The sequence below is a fragment of the Microtus oregoni genome, unplaced genomic scaffold (assembly GCF_018167655.1).
Source record: "Microtus oregoni isolate MIOR12 unplaced genomic scaffold, Mior012 000002F_ref0000024, whole genome shotgun sequence".
Taxonomy (NCBI): domain Eukaryota; kingdom Metazoa; phylum Chordata; class Mammalia; order Rodentia; family Cricetidae; genus Microtus; species Microtus oregoni.
Window position 1 is genome coordinate 35,747,724 of NW_024543061.1, and position 18,455 is coordinate 35,766,178.

Sequence of the window (18,455 nt, forward strand, 5' to 3'; positions counted from 1 at the left end):
GCTGAGATTTAAGTATACTTCCTTCTGTCAGAAGACCTTCGTTCAGTTCCTAGCACCCAGGTCAGACAGCTCGCATTACCCTATAACTCCAGCTCCAGGAGAATCCGAAACCTCTGGCATCTAAGGGCACTCACACTCAAGGGTATATACACCCCCACAGACCCTCGGGCATGTGCATACCTAAAAATAATAAAAATAAGTCTTTTTAAACCCACAACTGAAGCAGTAAACTATACAAAACATGATAACATAGAAGCTAAAGTATAAAGCTTTTGGGTAAGAAAAAGGATATCCACCCAAGAAAGTATGGGCACAATCAGAAGTCTGAACGAAAAACCCGAAATCTTCATTGTGCTCTGCATTCTTTATTGACCTATTCACTTTGCTTAGTAACAGTGACCATGTTCAGCACAGTTATGTAAGTGACCAATGAATTGGTCAGACTGAACTACTAATCTCTGTCACTACATAAAACTATTTGGGCTAAATCAATAAATGAATGCAATTTCCATCATACAAAGTTCAACCTCTGGGCTTCAAGGTTCATAGGAAATAAAACCAAATCTGCAATTTTACTAGAAACAACAACAGGAGATAACAGTCAGTTACTAGCACAGAGAAAGAAGTGATGAGGTTCATCCCTAAAAGACCCCACTGGCTCAATACCATGCCTAAATTGTAAACGCATATTACTAAGAGCCCCTAAACCTCCCACAGACCAGACACCACTTGAGAATTTTTCCTAGTTTCCTTCCTCTGCCTGGGATATTTCCCTACACCCCCTTCTCCCTCCTGTCTCAAGACAAAGCATTCAGCCTTTGAAAGTGCATTCACTGTGAACAACAATATTAACACAGCCCAAAATCCTGCTTCTAAAAGACCCCCGGGGTTTCAAACTGCAATTGCTGAGGAGGGGAAGGTCCCCAGGAAGCGAATGCCACCAAGCTCATTCAAAACGAGCTGAAAGTTAGGCTTACCCACAAAACTTGGTCTTGCGCAACTTATGCAGTAGAGAAGAAGAATCCCTTTAACGTTTCAGACAAATGAGGGAGGAGGAGGATGACGACAACAGCGGTAAGGTCAACCACCACCACCTTTCCTACAGCTTACAGCATCTTTCAAGTCAGTGAGCCTTCTTCTAGATTTCCCTCTCACCTTTTCAAGCAGCCACAGGCTACTTTGAACAGCCACCATCTGGCTTTCCTATCCCACAGTCCTTTCTCCCAGGCAATAGTGGATGCATATTTTAGGGCCAGGTGTGCTAAGTCACACTAGCCCCTAGCAGGCTCTGGGACATTTCTGTCCACCCTGAAAGAATGTTGAGAAGGCTTTGCACCACACAGACACTGCAGAGAAGGGAAGAGACCCTCTGGGAGGGAGATTGCAGCCTGACAGAGGAAAAGGTCAGCCAGAGGGCGACCCAACTGGTCAGGGAAATAGTCCAGGGAACCCAGGCAACGCAATTAACCAAAGAGGGAGGAGGCTGGAGAGCAGGAATACCGGACATCTGACAGAAAGAAGCTTCTATCGCAGCACACTGCACTGTCCCCAAGCCTTCTCAAGATGCTGCCAAGAGTTACTGCCTATAACACACTCAGAAGTCCCAAGTTTGTGAATACTAGTGACCATACGTAATTATAGAAAGAGACTAGCACACTGCCCCTTAAAATAGTGGCCCGAAGGGGGACAATGCAGTGAGGATGTGGCTCAGTTGACAGAAGCCTGGCTTACAGTAGGCAAAGCCTTCCTTACAGATCCCATCCTTACAGATCTTTATCCCCGTGAGCTCACAGGAGAGTAGACGTTGAAAAGAGCAAGTACCCTCAAGATCTGTATAGGGCTGGGTGACAGAGCACCTCAGTGGAAAGCGCTGTTGTGTAGCATGCCCTAGGCAGTGAGTTCGGATCCCTAGCACCACAAAAAGAAATAAATCTACCTCTATTCCAAACAGCCTCCAACCCCAAATCAAAACAAGTTCAAGATTTGCTGAGTTCTTAAAGGGATAGGGGACATATATACTTACATACATACATACACAAACACAGTAAGAAGGAATATGAGCCAGCTAGGCACTCCATTCAAACATACACATCTACATACATACACCCCAGTTTGGATTCTAAAAGAATTTGGTCATTCTAATTTGCATAAATAAGATGAAAAGTAATTTCCAGCACTTTAATTCACAACACCTTGCATGCCTGGTCCTTGGAGCACAGCTGTGGAATCTGAAAGACAGAGATTCTCCTCGCTTCCCAACTGTACAGTGACAGCACAGGCCATTTACATGCTCACACCAGCAAAGCTAGATTTGAGCCACCCAATTCAGTTCTGCAAAGTCATTATATGAGAGAAACAAATCAATAAACTCTTACTACTGGCACTCAAGATGACCACATTTGGTGTCCTTTCCTAAATGTCCTTGCTTTTGAATCCCTGCTAACTTCCCTCCACAGAACAAGAATCCAAGGCTCAGCCTCCTTCCTCCCACTCCAACAGGCCATCAGTTACCATCAGAATGTCAAACAGCATTTTGTAACTAAACTCTCAGCTCAAATCTAGACAGGTAAGAAAGAGTCTAAAGTAAATCCTCTTTAATACCTCAAACAGCTTCTGAAATCATGCTCTCAAAAATAGTTTCAAGGAAAGCAAACACGTAAGTTCTAAGAAGTCAGCCTCTTCTACGGTTCTGGGAGCTGGAGTAAGTCTTGGCAGGATTCGGTGCTATTTCTGAATGTCCTAATTGGAGCATGCCAACCTCACCTATGCAATGAGATAGGCCTGTTATGCTCACCACGCTCAGTTTTCCTCAGCCCTGGAGAGGACTCTACTTCCCCCCAGAAACACCAATCTGAATTCTATTTATTATTAAAAAGTTCTAGTTTCTCTACGCTTGGCCTAAGAGCAACTCCAAAAGTAGATGCACTGTTTACAAAAGCAGAAGGAGTCCCGTAAAGCCATAGGTCCCTAGATATCTCAAACCCACAGCCTGAAACTGTTTGAGCAGGCTGCAGTTACTTACTTCATAGGCTTATAAACTAGCTCAAAGACACAGTGGCCTCAGAAGGTATAAATTCATGAAAATACAAGATACTATATTATATATGGTGACTTTCTCTACGTGTGTCTTGCCACATCAGAGCCCAGAGTATGAACATCTTTATGGAAATCCCAGATGGAAAGCAATGATTTGAAATCAAAGTGTTGGTATCAGAGATACAGGGTGGAGGTAGCAAGCTTGCCTAGCACACTCCAGACCTTAGGTTCAATCCTCAATATTGGGGGATGGGGGAATATTTTGAGAAATCTGAAGGTTAGAAAACAATTCATACTTGATTTCATTTTGAGCAGAAATAAAAAAAAATTCCTAAGTATTTTTCAAAGGACACCCTTGTGTGTGTGTCTGTGTGTGTGTCTGTGTGTGTGTCTGTGTGTGTGTGTCTGTGTGTGTGTCTGTGCATGTGTGCACGGGGGAGGCACCCGTGCGAGCGTGTTGTATTTACCACATGCTAACCAAGAAACCGCACGGCTTGAATCCTAAATCTAATCCGTTAAAGCCATCCTCGGCAGAGGCAAATCTCTTGAGGCTCAAAATACCTAGTCTGGTATTTATTGATCATTACATTCTGTGAGTAAAAGAGAATGCAACTTTAAAGGTATTTATGCTGTGTGAATTGTCACTGCGGGCAACCAAAAGTCTAAAAATGACTAAGTTCTGCTCCGAAACAGGGCAAGGCGAGGTGGGTCCTGTGACCTAGGAAAGTGCAAATAAGAACACTCTGTCCTCTCCAGGAAGCAGGGCTTGGAAACCGAGAGCCCTACTTCCTCACAAGGACACCAACACATGGCTTTGCAGTTCTCTCTCCCAACAGGTGAGCACTTAAGAAATTATCCTGATTCTACCCACATGGTTCTAATATTTAATTTAAAAAAAAAAACTACCTTAGTATACAAATAAAAACCATGTCCCCAGACTGCCTCAACTATTAATAAATAAAATCCTAGCGAAGAGCAACAGTGTGCTCATCTCCCAGTAACTAACCACAGAGCCACTGTGCTCAAACCCATTCTAAGACCACGCATTTTCACTGGTGAACTCGGGAGAGGAAGCAGATCCTGGAGAAAAAGCCTAAGGGTAGCAATGGTAGCTAATGGGTCTCAGCCAGCTGCAGGGCTCACACAGCGGCTTGCCCCAGAGATGGAAGTAAAGATCTATGCCTCGTTTTAAAAAAGCACAGGGTCTTCTTGTTAGAAAGGAACTAACTTCTCCCGGTAGTGGCAGGCCAATCCTGTGTCATCGATTTTCTCTTTTTGAAACAGGTGTCATGACTGAAGTTCTGCTGCTTCTCTTCTATGTCCTAGGAAAGACATTCAACTGAGAAGCAGACTACTCAAGCCAGGCCTTTTCTGGAAGGTACTAATAGTTCTAGAGATGCTAATTACTGATAACCGAGGTCTAAGTTTTTAGAAGAGTAACAAAGCTATTCCATCCCACTGTGCTTACAGAAACCGAATGTCTTTTCATTCCTGACAAATCCCCTGTAAGAAGCATCCCACTAACCCTTGACAGGCCCCAACCCCAAACAGCCCAGAAATGTCCCTCTGTGCGGTGAAGCCAATTGACAGAGCCAGCCAGCCCCCTGGCAACCTCTCCCAAAGCAGCTCTACTCCATAACTAACTTGTGCCATTTATGGAGGAGAAACTCGAGGGTGGGACCCACCGCTGTGGATCATCAAGCCCAAGGGGGCCCCAGGGAACAGACAGGAAGGGATCTGGAACACAGTTCCTCTACATGCCAGTCAGGCGGAAAAGGGCAAACAGCCGCACTCGGAGATCTCCAAGAACTCTCAAAGCTCCTCAACTCCTGGGTTCTCCAAGGCAGGGACCCTTCTGCCCTGGCCAATACCAAGTCAAGCCACCATGGTCTCTAGTGATCAGGAGACAGCAACACACGTTCACTAATAAATAATGTAAACAGAACGAACATTAGAGATAAGAGTCACCTTCATTCATGACCAACTGGAGGCAAGCTGGAACTCAGACACCAGAGATCTGGCTTGGTGGAGAGGAAAAGGAGGAACATATGCCCACCGATCCTGACATAGGCTCCAACACTCGCGTGCACACAAATCCGCTCACCTCCATTCTTCACTCACAGACACCCCACACACACGCACCACCCGCTCGTCAACACACTCCCTCACCTTCAAGTCACAAACCGGTGGTTCCCCTCCACACCCCACACTCGCAGGCCTCCAGACTCCACGAAGCACGCTCAATCCCCCCTACACTCATGTCCTGAACCCGCAGAAGAACACGCGTTGCAAGGCACGCTTCTCCTCTAGAATCCCATGATAGACGCGCTCACCTTCAGACCGCAGAGACACAGTCCTCTCCCCCGGACCGCCACGCGCGACCTCCACCAGGCCACCCACAAGTCTCCCAGCCCGCAGAGTGCACTCCACACCCTCCCAGGCTGTGCACACCCGCAGCCCCGTCCCAGTGACAGCGCCCGGGCCAGCTGCAAAGGTGATACTCACAAGCTCCGCGTCCAGGAGGGCAAGTCCCGGGGCAGCGTCGTCAGCCCGCGCCCACTGCAGTCCAGCGAGTCCCCGGCGCAAGTGCAGGCGGCCGCGCAGGGCTCCCGCGAGCCGGCCTGGGCGCCTGCCGACTCCGGCCATGGCAATAGCAGCAGCAGGAGCAGCGGCGGCGGCGGCGGCCAGAGCAGAAGGCGAGGCGCGAGGCGCGGGGCCCCGAGCACTCCGGGACCCGGCCGCGCCATCTTGTCTGCAGCGCGCCGCGAAGCCGGGGCGCGAGCGCTGCCGAGGTGCGGGCGAGCGAGTGGGCGGGCGCGGGCTGCGCTCGGCGCTAGGCTCCGCACTGGACCATGGACGTCCGGCCCCAGTCGGCTCGGCGGCCGCGGCGCTCAGCCCGCACGTTCAGCCCCGGCCGCTTCGCAGCGCCCTGCGGGGGACGCCACCCCCGCGCCCATCCGGGCCGAGCCCCGGGCGCGGCGAACTCCGCGGAGTCCTGCGGTGAGTGCTCGGCCGCCGCCGCAAGTCCTTCCCGCCGCGCTACGCGTCGCCTCCCGAGCCCGGGCGCGCACGCCGAGAGTCGCCGCCGCTGAGGACGGAGGACGGAGGACGCTTAGCTTCGGCCTCTGAGCGTGGCGCGGGCGAGCATCTCAGGGAGGGCTCCGGGCTGCGAGCCGCGGACACCACGCGTCCCACCGTCCCGAAGCGTCCGGAGCGCACGGTGCCTCGGCGCGGCGAACAATCAGCGACCAGCCGCGCCGCGGTCCAGCCCCGCGGCCCCAGGCCCCGCCCCGGTTGCTCGCCCGCACACACCCCTCGGCTGGGGCCCGCGGGCGGAGAGCGGCCCACGTTGGACGCCGGGCTGCAGAGTGGCGCCCCGCCCCGCCCGCCGCTCATTGGCTACGGGAGCCCCACCGGGCTACCGAGGCCGGAGGAGCGCTCGCTCCCCCCCCCCACGTCCCGCCTCCGCTCGCTTTTCCCACCCAAGGTGTGAAGGGCGGGGACTGGGCGGGGAAATGGAGGGGCGTGCTTCCTCGTCTTAAAGGAGCCCCGCAGGACGTCGGCTACCCTGCCCCGGGATCTAGAAGTGGCCTAGGGATCGGTCTGTTGAGCCTAGAGGAGGAAAGAAAGTTGGGGAACTATCAGGACTCAAGGTTTGTTCCGATTCCTCCCAGACTACAGACAACACGGTGGATTCACAGCAAACGCGCACACTTTTTCCAGGTGCCTTTCAGGAGGCATTTAAAAAAAATATTTTAAACTTTCACAAGTTTCTCAGCGTTTTCCTCAGAGATTGATCCCCTTTCTCATCGAACATCCCGGAGCTCATTTCAGCTCCAAACTCGTTCTTCTCGATATCTAAAATTAGGAAATGTGTCCTTGACTACCGAAATAAAATGTGTGCTACAGAAATTGAATCTCAAGGGCACGCCCTCTTCCCCGCCCCTAGTTAGTTGAAGGATAGTTCGGGAAATGCTCCGGACTTGAAGAAAGGGTTTGTTGGGGTGTTGTACTTTGTTTTTGAAAATCGGAGCTTCTAAAAGTCAGTTTTCAAGACACCATCCATGGCATACACTTTCTAGACAGTAAAAGAGAAACTAAACCTGTAAATGTGGCCTCTACGGTTCAGAATGGACTGAGAGCTGCCATGTGAAATAGTGCATGGGTGTAGGCCGGCGCTTACAGTGGAAAAGAAAAAAAAAAAAAAGGTTGAGATTAGCACTGTAATACATACCTGCCGCTCTGGGCGCTTTTCCTTGCCGGTGTCTCACAGACATCTCTCCCCAAGAGCATGCAAGTTTCTATCTAACATAGGGCACACCAGTCAGGAAAGCTAAGCCACAGGAGTCTGGAAAACATTTGTCCCGGCGCGTTAAATCTAACTTACACTTTATAGAAATGGAGTAGAAAAGCTGTTCATCGGGAAGACAAAATCAAAACACTTAGAGGGTTTTTCTATTACGTATTCGGCACATTCAAGAGGTTTTCTTTGGTACTAAATGTGATTGTCCCTCAAGTTTTTAAACTGGTCCTGAATTTAGTAGTCAAGCAATTGTTGGCCGGCTGGCCGGCCTGTCTTTCCCTCCCCTCCTCTCCTCCCCTCCCCTCCCCTCCCCTCCCCTCCTCTCCCCTCCTCTCCTCTCTCTCACCCTGTACCCAGCTCCCTCCAAAGTTGTGACCCTCCTGAATACCGTCATTGCAGGTGTGTGCCTGCACCACACCCAGCTTTGTTTGCCATTCTCCTTATCCTAACTTTGATCTTCCCTTTCTGCTGATTGCATACACTATCAGATAAATGATGTTCAATTTCTCTCTTTTTTTTTGTATATCTCTGAAGTGATGTTGAAGCAGTGCTCAAACGTGTGTAAATGAAGCCAAATGTGATACCTCAGGAAAGCACTGTGCTTGACTGCTTCAGTCGGTGTGAGCGAGAACATGTCCACTCCACATACATAGTGCACATAATCATATACCTTCCTTCTGGATAAGGAGAAACAGGTCCCTCTGTTTTCATGCCTTTGGGTAGAAATAATAATAAAAATAAGTTGGGGAATGGAATATAAAAGACCCCCAATTGAAGAAGTTCTCTATCTTGATATTTAAGTATTTCAAGAACAATGGACACAAAAGAGTGCATTTTAAAGATTCATTTTTATTTTATTTTTAATTGTGTGTATGTCTATGTCTGTCTGTCTGTGGGCATGTGCATATGAGTGCAGGGTGTCCAAAGAGACCACAGGCCACTGTAGCCTGATGCAGGTAGTTGTGAGCCACCTGACATGGATGTTGGGAACTGAATTCTCTGCAAAAGAGGTATGGCATGCTTAACTACTGAGCCATGTCTCCATCACCTCCCCCCCTCCCCACACACACACTTTTTTTTCTTTGAAACAACATCTCACTATGTAGCCCAGGTTAGCACCAAACTTGCAACAATCCTCCTGCCTCAGCATCCCAAGTGTTGGGACAAAACAGTACTTTAGGCCAGTAAGATGGAAGAACAAGAGAGTAATTTGATCCCTGGGACCCAGAAGGCAGAAGGAGAGAGCTGACCTTTGCAGGTTGTCCTCTAGCCTCCAAATGCATGTGTGTGCACTGGCGCACGTGCACACGTGTACACACACACCTGATTTAAAATCCAATGGAAATGTCTTACTTTGTTTTCTGTGCGTTTTGCCTGTATGTATGCCTATGCAACACATGTATGCCTACAGAGATCAGAAGTGGCATCAGATCCCCTGACACCGGGAGTTACAGACAGCGGTGGGCTTCCAAGTGGTGCTAGGAACCAAACCCAGTCCTTTGCAAGAGCAACAGGTGATCCTAACCACTGAGCCCATCTCTCCAGTTGCCTCCCTCCCTTAGTTTTTAAACAAAAGAGTAATTTCTTTCAGAATGCTTGTGAGGATTTCCTTAGAGAACTCGTCAGCTTGTCCCCACCCCACCCCAGAATCAAACAGCATAATAAACACAGCTGGTCGCACTTCTTGAAACTGAAGATTACCTTTCGGTTGGCACCAACTGAGTGTTTTCAAATGCTTGTAGGTGGAGCTATGAGATGCACTTGGGACCTCCAGAGTCCTAGAGGACAGGATTTGGTTAGCTGCAAGGTAATTTGCCCACAGATCTACAACATCCCCTGTGGTCTGGTTGCCACACCACCAGAGAAGAGGATTCCAAACAGAGAAAGACTTGGGGGGACGGGGCGCCTGAGCCTTGGCAGTTCTTCTTGTCTACAGCGAAGCATGAAGTCATGTCTGCTCCTCACACCATGTATGGAAGTCTGCCCACATACTAGCAACCTGCATGTGATTGCGGCAAGAATGTGGACTGGAGAGCAGAGATCCAGCTTAGAAAAGAATCATCTGTGGCCGCAACCTAAATCCAGGAAGGGATATCAAGGGAGACATTTAAGGAAAGCTACCTGCTAGGAGAACAAGTAGTGGTCCTTTCAGCATAGAGCAGTGTGTTCTGGATCCTCATTTTAATCTACTGCTCTAATTATTTTTTTTTTTTTGATTTTTCGAGACAGGGTTTCTCCGTAGCTTTTGGTTCCTGTCCTGGAACTAGCTCTTGTAGACCAGGCTGGCCTCGAACTCACAGAGATCCGCCTGCCTCTGCCTCCCTAGTGCTGGGATTAAAGGCGTGCGCCACCACCGCCCGGCTGCTCTAATTATTTTTAAAAACTATATCATGTAGTCCAGGCTAGCCTGGAACTTGAAAGGTAACAGAGGATGACTTCGAACTCCTGATCCTCCTGCCTCTACCTCCTTAGCACCTGAACCATTTAGCTAAGCATTTTAGATTTTTCAGTTTGCTTTAGTCAAGCAGGAACCAGCAAGGAATGAACACCCCTAAGAATCGTTCCAGCGTCCTTGCATCCAGAAGTCTCGGCAATACATCCTGCTAACCTCACTGCTAGAAAACCTCAATTACCCAACTGCGCTGAGAAGCACACAACAACGTAATAGGAAAGGGGCCAGCAAGACGGCTCAGTGGACAAAGGCACTTGAGGCACAAGTCTGAGGACTTGAGTTCCAACCCCAGAACCCATATAAAGGTGGAAGCGGAGAATCAACTTGACAAGTTTGTCCTTTGAGCTCCATGTGTGTGATGTGTCATGGGCATACCCCCACCCCATACCCACACTCTTTTCTACAAAGCAGAAAAGCAGGTTGATCACAGGGATGGAAATTCCAACTTCAAGGAGTCAGAATTATGCCTTCTTGGTGCGAAAAGAGGATGTACATGGTATTTGGTGCACTAAAAAGCACTGGAGTCTTCAGGAGTATAGCACAGTGGTACACCCCTTGCCTGGTGTACACAGGTCACCAGAAGACCTAGGTTCCAGCCAGCCTTGTTACTAGAAACCTTTATACAGTTCTTTCTTTTCTTAAGCATCAGTATTCTTGGAATGGCAATGAAGGATAGTTCCTTCCGTGCTCGAGAGAGTTAAAAATGCTCTATGTTGAGCTGAGGAGGCGGCTCAATGGAGAAGAGCACTTGCCGTGAAACATGAGGACCTGAGTTCAAGTCCCCAGCACCCACATAAAAAGCTGGCTGTGTGCCTGTAGCCCCAGAGTCATGGGAAGCAGAGACAAGAGGATGGCTGGGCCTTGTCACCTGTCTGCCTAGCTCCAGATTCAGTAAGAGACCCTGCTTCAAGGCTATTAGGCAGAGAGAGGTAGAGAGGACATTCAAAGTCTTCCTCTGTCCTACCCTCAATGTACACAGGAGCCCTCACGTACATACATTCTCACACAACATATCACTCTGATAAGGGCATGGGTGTGTAAGGGGACGGTTTAGGGATGGTTTAGGGCAGTTTAGGGGCACGCATTATCTAAGGCTTCTTTTCTAAGTGTTACTAACTTCAAACTCTGAAGCAACAGAAGTTCATGGTTTTACTGCAGATGGAAAATCTTAGTAGGTTCTTCCAACCCAAGCTTTTCTCTTCCAGGAATACCACGAAGGGTTAATTATTACCTGTAAAGCCCCTAAGGACTCAGGAGTGATGACAGCCTGCTCTGAGCCCATCTAGTACTTCTCTCCCAAGAAAAACACAACTGTGTACTCATTAACTCCTTTTCCCCAATAATCTTGTCAAGGAGATGGATGGGGAGAAAGTCGGCGAGGGGGTTAATGAGGTGGGGATGGGAAGGAAGAGAATTTCGGTGTCTCCCTGCCTCCAGTTCCAGCATTTTCCTCTGAAAGAAGTGAGGAGAAGTGAGGGGTTTTTTGTTTTGTTTTGTTTTTTTGTGGTCTCTGGCTAGTGTCAAACTGCAGCTGCTGGGCCTGCACAAGCAGAATGTGTGAGGCCTGTGACTCAGCTGTGACCTGCACGGGTTCCTGCCCTCCTCTAAGAACTATTAATATCGGCTAACAACTGTGGGGTCCACTCCCTGACACAAACCACGTCCTGGGGACACTGGTCCTTTACCTGTGAATATGCCGTTTTAACTGAGCAACTAACAGGATTTTTATAAAGCTCTGACCATCTCGAAATCCTGCAGCTCACCAGAAGAGGCAGTCCCTTGCCTCTAATGATGGGCCGATGACGTCACCGGAGGCTGATTAGGGAAGCATGTGGAAGATTAGGGGTGCAGAGAAACAAGGTTTGTTCCTCACTTCCAGCAACTCCAAGGAGACAGTTGGATGTAAACCGGAAACAGCACATTCATCACAGCGTAGAATAACCATCCTCACGAACTAATACACCTTGTGTGGTTATTTTTTTTAAAGCAATTTCATATTACAGCCACAGCTGTCATTTACTGGGCATTTGTTTTGTGCCTGTGACACTGCTAGGTGCTTTATATATTTTCTCTGTTGGGGGAAGATACCAGGGAAATGGTCATGGCCACATGAGCTGATAAGTGACAGGGCCAAGATTGCAAGCCAGCTCTGCAGACACCAGACTCTTTACGAAGGTTGGGCCTCCTAAAGTTTGGGTTGGGAGTAAAAGATGTTATTCTGATTTGAGACTGAGTAGCACTATATTGCCCAGGCTGGTCTTGAACTCTTAAGCTTAAGTGACACTTCTGCCTCAGCCTCCCACACACTGGGACAACTGACAGGCCACCATGCCTGGATAGCAAAATGTTTTGAATATTACAGTTGTAACTATTTCCGCTTTACGGAGGGGAAAGCTGTGGACACACGAAATCAGGAATCAGTAAAATCTTAAAATTCTTTTGTCATCCATGATTTATATTCAGTAAATGTCTTATAAAAAAGATCAAGATACCTCTTTCTTGAGAGTATCATGAGAATGGCCATAATTATTTTCTTTCTGTATACTTACTAATAGATTTCCATAATTTTATCTATGATATTAATAAGCTATTTTTTTTCCAAGAAAACACATGGACATTTCCCTCAGTTCCCTCACTTGTATGGTAATAATGGTTGATCAGTTGGAGCACTTATTATCTGCTAAGCATTATTTCACATTATGGCTTGATTCCTCTTAAGTCTCATGAGACTTCCAAGGATAAGAGCTAGGGCAGAGCTCAGTGGCAAAGAACTTGCCTAGCATACACGAGGCCCTGTTTTGATCTTAGCATTAAAAATCGTTTTTTCAGACTCTAAGGTTGAAAGGTCACCTTTTTTTTTCTGGATGAAATTACAGAGACTCTGAGCTCACTCAACTCCTATCATATCCTACTTAAACAGTGAGCAGGAACCCAAAACCATGCTCATAGTTAATGCTTGGCAATTCTACACCTCCTCATATCGTTCTGTCTCCATTCTCTTTCCTTTTAACTTTTTCCTTCCAACCTGGAGGCTCACTAAGTCCCGAGACCAAGTTTAATCTAATCTTAGTATTCCATGGTCTAGTTCAATTTCAAGCACACATGCAATAGTTGCTCACTAAGCCATGCCTGCATCTTAAGGGAGGACATTTGTCAGGCCCCTCCTTCCCACATCGAATGCATGTGTACTACTGTTTAAACCTAGCCAGCACCATCATCCATAAAGCCTCTCAGCGTGTGACCTCGGCCCTCCCCATACCCACTAGTTCAGAATCTGTCCTCTTTAAAGCAGACTGCCCTCAAACTTGCTACATAGTTGAGGAGAGTCTTGAACTTCTATCTGCCTGCCTCTACTTCCCAAGTGCTAGGATCACAAGCCTGTACCACCTCTCTGGTTTTATGTGGTACTAGAGACTCAACCCAGGGCCTTAAGCGTGTTAGGCAAATGTTCTACCCAGCAACACCCTCAGCCTCAGAATCTGCCTTTACCTAGGTCATGATTCATTTGCACATTTAACGATGGGCAGTTACACCAGGTCATTTGTGTTTACCACACCTATCCCTCATGCCACTGTGGGCCCCCTCAGTGCTGTATGACAGGCCAGCTTCTTTGCACGTTATGTATTTGTATATGCTGGTGCGTGTTTACATTTTCCATATTTTCACAAGCCCTTACTAAAACAATTTCAAAAATAAAGGCAAGCATGTGGTTTCTATTATTGCCCCTAAACTGAAGAGCATTCAAAACATCTGCTGCACATGAGATTCTGGAGAACACACACACACGTACACACACTCACACCCCACTACCACAACCAAAAAAAAAAAAAGGCTATATTCTCTGGTGCCACTCAACTCTTTCTCTTTGAGCCACATGCAGATTAATAAGAAGCATTTGTGAATTTTATGACCTGTTATATTTGTTTCCAAAAGGACAGTTGGGTTTATTACACATTTCAAATTTATCTTACACATATAGACAGAGAGGCTGGGAGCTAGTTCAATGGGCAAAGTGCTTACTATGCAAGCATGAGGAACTAAGTTTGGATCTCTGGCATCCATATAAAAACCCAGGCATGGCAGGGTGCATCTGGAATCCCAATGCTGAGGGCAGGATGGAGACAAGAGGGAGCCCATTGGCCCATGAGTCTAGGCAAACATCAAGGAACTATCTCAGAGCTGGGGAGAGGACCATGCTCACGCAGAGGACCTAAGTTTGAGTTCCAGTATTATTGTAAGGAGGAGGGTTCCTTGTTGGTTCCTGGCTGCTCAGACTCCCAAAATAATCACACAGAAACCATACTATTTAAAACACTGCTTGGCCCATTAGCTCTAGCTGCTTCTTGCTTAACACTTATATCTTAATTTAACCCATTTCTAATATTCTAATAAGCCACGTGGCTGTGGCTTACTGGTAAAGTTCACAGCGAGGCTACATCGCTTCTCCCTGACTCTGCCCTTCTTTCTCCCAGCGTTCTGTTTAGTTTTTTCTGCCTAGCTAAGTTCTGCCCTATCAACAGGCCAAGACAATTTCTTTATTCATTAATGGTAATCACAGCATACAGAGGGGAATCCCATATCACAGTATCTAGACAATGGTTCATAACCACTTAGACCTCTAGATCCAGGGGTCTGATGCCTCTTCTGACCTCCAAGGACTCCTGCATGCATGTGGTGCACAGACATATACTCAGGCACACACATATACATAAAATTAAATATAAACTTGTTTTCAAGAAAGAAAGAAACCCCCTAAGTCCACCCCCCACACACAAAATAAGGTAGGGGCAGCTGCAATTGAGATGGCTTAGTGAGTAAAGGTGATTGTGCCAAGTCTGACAACCTGAGTTTGGACTGGGTACTCACATGGTAGAAGGAGAGAGGCAAGTCCCACAGTTTGTCCTCACCACACACGCCATGGCATGAGCACACACACACACACAGAGAGAGAGAGAGAGAGAACAGATAGATAATAGATAAACAAATAAAAATTTCAAAGGTAGAAAAGCAATTGATCAGTCTCTGACCTCCGCAGGCACCTGCACAGGTTGGCACAACCATGCATTCACGAACACATACTTGCATGTACCGCATACACAAATGCAAAATAAGCAAACAGATGTACAGACAGACACATATTCTGTGCTAGTCACTGCTATTCTAGCCCAGGAGCTGCATTCCTTAGATAATCATTTACATTTCCTTATTTCCTTGAGGGAATTCTGACTCTTCCTTGGGTATAGATGCTCTAAATCAAAGAAAATTTCATCATGTCACCCAGAAACCCCGACTCTTGTCCCATAAAAATAGCCATGCTTTTATGTTGGAAGTGCATTGGTGGGTAAGAATCAGAGAATCGAGTGTCTAGCATAACAGTCAGTAAAGACAGCCACCAGCAGTTCTTCCCAGCACGATGGATTTTTCCTCCCTCTTTGGATAATGATTGACATGCTGACTTACTCTAACTAATGTTATGCTAGAAGTCACCTTCTAACCAGTTCTAAGTCTGGCGTCTGTGCCTTATGTCCATTTCCTACTCCAGCTACCATATGAGAAGCCCCAGGCTGTCCTAGAAAATGAGGTCAGGAAGAACAGAGACCATAAGGAAAGAGAGGCCATGTATAAGGCACAGAGAGGCACAGTCAACAGCCAAAACTGTAACGAGATTTGACAGGACAGCCTCAATGTTTAAAGTATTTTTTTTATTTGATTATGAGCATGGTGCTGGTATCTGCTCAACACCTGGTCACTGTCTTTTATGTGAATGAATGTTTTCCTTGCCTGCGCCTGCATGTGTGTACATCCCTAGTGACCACAGAGGTCAGGAGTAGGTGTCAGATCCCCTGGAACTGGAATTACAGGTGGTTTGTGAGCCTCCATGTGGATGCTGGGAACCAAACCCGGTCTTCTCTGTAAGAGCAACAAGTGGACAAAACGGCTCAACCGTCTCTCCAGCCCCACGATGCCCTTTTTAGCCCAGTCTAGCTGCTGGCTGGGTACAGCCGTGAAAATGAGCATGGCAAGCACAGAGTGGGTGGAAGGATCCATCCCCGTGACCCTCATTTCAGATTCTCAACCCAGACAATCATGACCAGTAAAAACAGACCTCACTCCCAGCCACTGAGTCCAGAGGGGTTTGTTAAATGGCTGGAGATAGCTGAGACTGCAAGCGTGCCTGAGTAGACAGGCAATAAAACATGAATGGTTTGGAAGAAAGAAAAGTCTTATCAAATACACCTGTCATTGGGAACTTCAAAGGATCAGTGTTATCACTGACCTCCTTGACATGTTTGTCACCATCTTTGATTGAGTGCCACATGCAACCCGGCTGGCACCGTCTAACTTGGCTTCCTGGGTAATATGTGTTCTGGCTCTTCTGCTGGCCACAGAATTGCTCCTCTCCCCCTGTCTTGAGGTAAGAAACACAAAACATTAGTTTATTCTCGGAAGGTGGATTTGGGGCTGCGGCTGTAACTCGGTTGGTAGAGTGTTTTAGACATGCACAAAGCCCTAGGTTTGATCACCCTGCAAACCAGGTACATTGATGCTAAAACCAGCACTGTCAAGGCAGAGACAGAAGGATCAAGAGTTCAAGGTCATCCTCGGCTACGTAGGTAGTTTGAGGCTATCCTGATCTACGTGAGACTCCGTCTCAAAGACACTAAAGGAAAAAGATGGATTCTCAAACATATCCTCATAAACAGCGGCCCTCTGCTCCCTTGGGTAGCCCCTATATTCCACTCTCTTCTGGTTCTGTGTTAAGAGCTCTACCGCCCAGAGTATGGGAAACACCAGAGCAGGATCCAAAGTTGAGGTCACCAAGCCATGCCATCAGAGAATTTCTAGACACAATTCCCCAGTTCTGAGTTGAAAAGTAGCAGGTGTTTAGTAAACATTGTTCATCCAATAAATGGTTTACTCCACGGGAAGCTCATTTTCTCAAGCTAGACTTTAAGCAGATCACAGGGAGGTGGCCATAGAATCCCAGACTTCTAGGTGGCTACCGACCTTGTGATTATCTAGCAGAATGAATCAGGCCCTACCCCTGTCCCCAGGGGTGGAGTTTCAGGCAAGATAAAGTTAGAGATCCACCTATTTAGTCTAAATTCACCAAAGTCAAACAATAGACAGCAGCTTCAAATAGAATGAGGATGCCAAACTACCTGGGTTTGCCCAGAAATGTGCAGTTTCCTATGTCATGAAACTCCCGATGCTAACAATATTGCTATAGCGAAATACTTGATACCAGATGACTACAATGAAAGAAGGCTTATGTAGCTCACAGTTCTAGAGCCTGGGAAGTCCAAGAGCAGGGTGCTAATGTCTGCTCAGCACCTGGTCATGGCCTTTTTCTGCCTCACAGTGTGGTGTCACATGGTAACACAGATGAGGTTTCTTCTCGTCTTATAATGTTCCTAATGATGGGCCAGTTTTATGGCTTAGTGAGAAGAAGAGGTCCTGATGAACTGAATTCTGTCTCTAGGTCTCACAGTGAAAAGAAACTTTTCCCCTGACCTCTAAATACATGTGATACATGTGGACCCACACTAACACAAACATATCACATGCAGAAATTAAATTAAATACTTTAAGGTTATTAATGACACAGTGATCCTTTTACTCTATGACATCTAACACTAATAACCACCCCAACTACTTAATGCACTTTAGATGAACGTCTGAACTGGGGTGGGGGATTACATTTCTAACACGTGCACTTTTGAGGGGATGACATTCAAAATGCAGAAAAAATTCTAGAAAACGTATGACAACTTAGTAATAACCATTGAAGCTCAAGTTTCCCAATTCTTAAGCTTCTGCATGGCATTTGGGTAACCTGGGTGAGAGGCTGTGTGCTGGTGCGAAGCCACCTAGTATTTTCATTTTGCAGAGCAGAGCTCTAAAGTACAGGAACATCAGTAACTCACCTACCCAAGACTGTGCAACCAGGACCCAGAATCTACTGTCTACCCCAACCACTATACGTTGTTGTTACCCCCATGATTCCCACCCACTTCCCTAGTTTTTACAAAATCTCATCCCCTTATCTTCATAACTCAGCTGCTAGTTTGCAGTTATATCTATAATCAGTCAATCTACTTGTCCCGAACTCTAACAGTAGGGATGGAGATGGAAGCAGGGACCAAGACTCAGATCCAGCATGTCCCACACAGCTCCTAGCTTAGAAGGAGACCCAGGATGGGTATGTGGGAAGAAAACAGAAGCATTAAGCAAAGCGGGCTGACTGAAGGACTGGCTGGCTGAGGTGAGAAGCTAATATTAACTGTTGCCTGCTATGTTTCAGATGTCACCAGGAACAGAGATGGGCCAAACTTAAACTTCACTTAATCTGCTTTGCTTATTTTGAAAACTTGGAATTAACTACCTTTCGGAGATGGGCATCTGCTACTTATTTTATATGTCACATCCCACCTTGAGGGCATGTCAGTTTGCAACTGTGTTCCTGAATCCCGAACATCAGTTCACTGAGGCCATACCACAGCCTGTGCAATTACATCTTAAGAATGAAAACCTGAAGCTTGGGAGGAACAGGCTACCAGCTGAGGTCACAGTTCATACACAGAGGACTAGAACTTGGGATTTACCCTCTTCATAACTCCATCCTTCCCCTACTAGAGTCCTTGGGGCATTATGGGAACAAAG

At 47.1% G+C, this 18,455-nt stretch overlaps 1 protein-coding gene across 1 annotated transcript in view; it reads right to left on the reverse strand.

The window, feature by feature from the left end:
* The window catches only part of Lrig1 (leucine rich repeats and immunoglobulin like domains 1), a 103,115-nt gene extending 96,775 nt beyond the window's left edge, over positions 1-6,340 (reverse strand). The window contains exon 1 of the mRNA XM_041632625.1: positions 5,542-6,340. Within this exon, the coding sequence (XP_041488559.1) occupies positions 5,542-5,783 (242 nt within the window). The 5' untranslated portion in view covers positions 5,784-6,340. The remainder of the gene's footprint in view (positions 1-5,541) is intronic.
* Between the last annotated feature and the right edge of the window lie 12,115 nt (positions 6,341-18,455).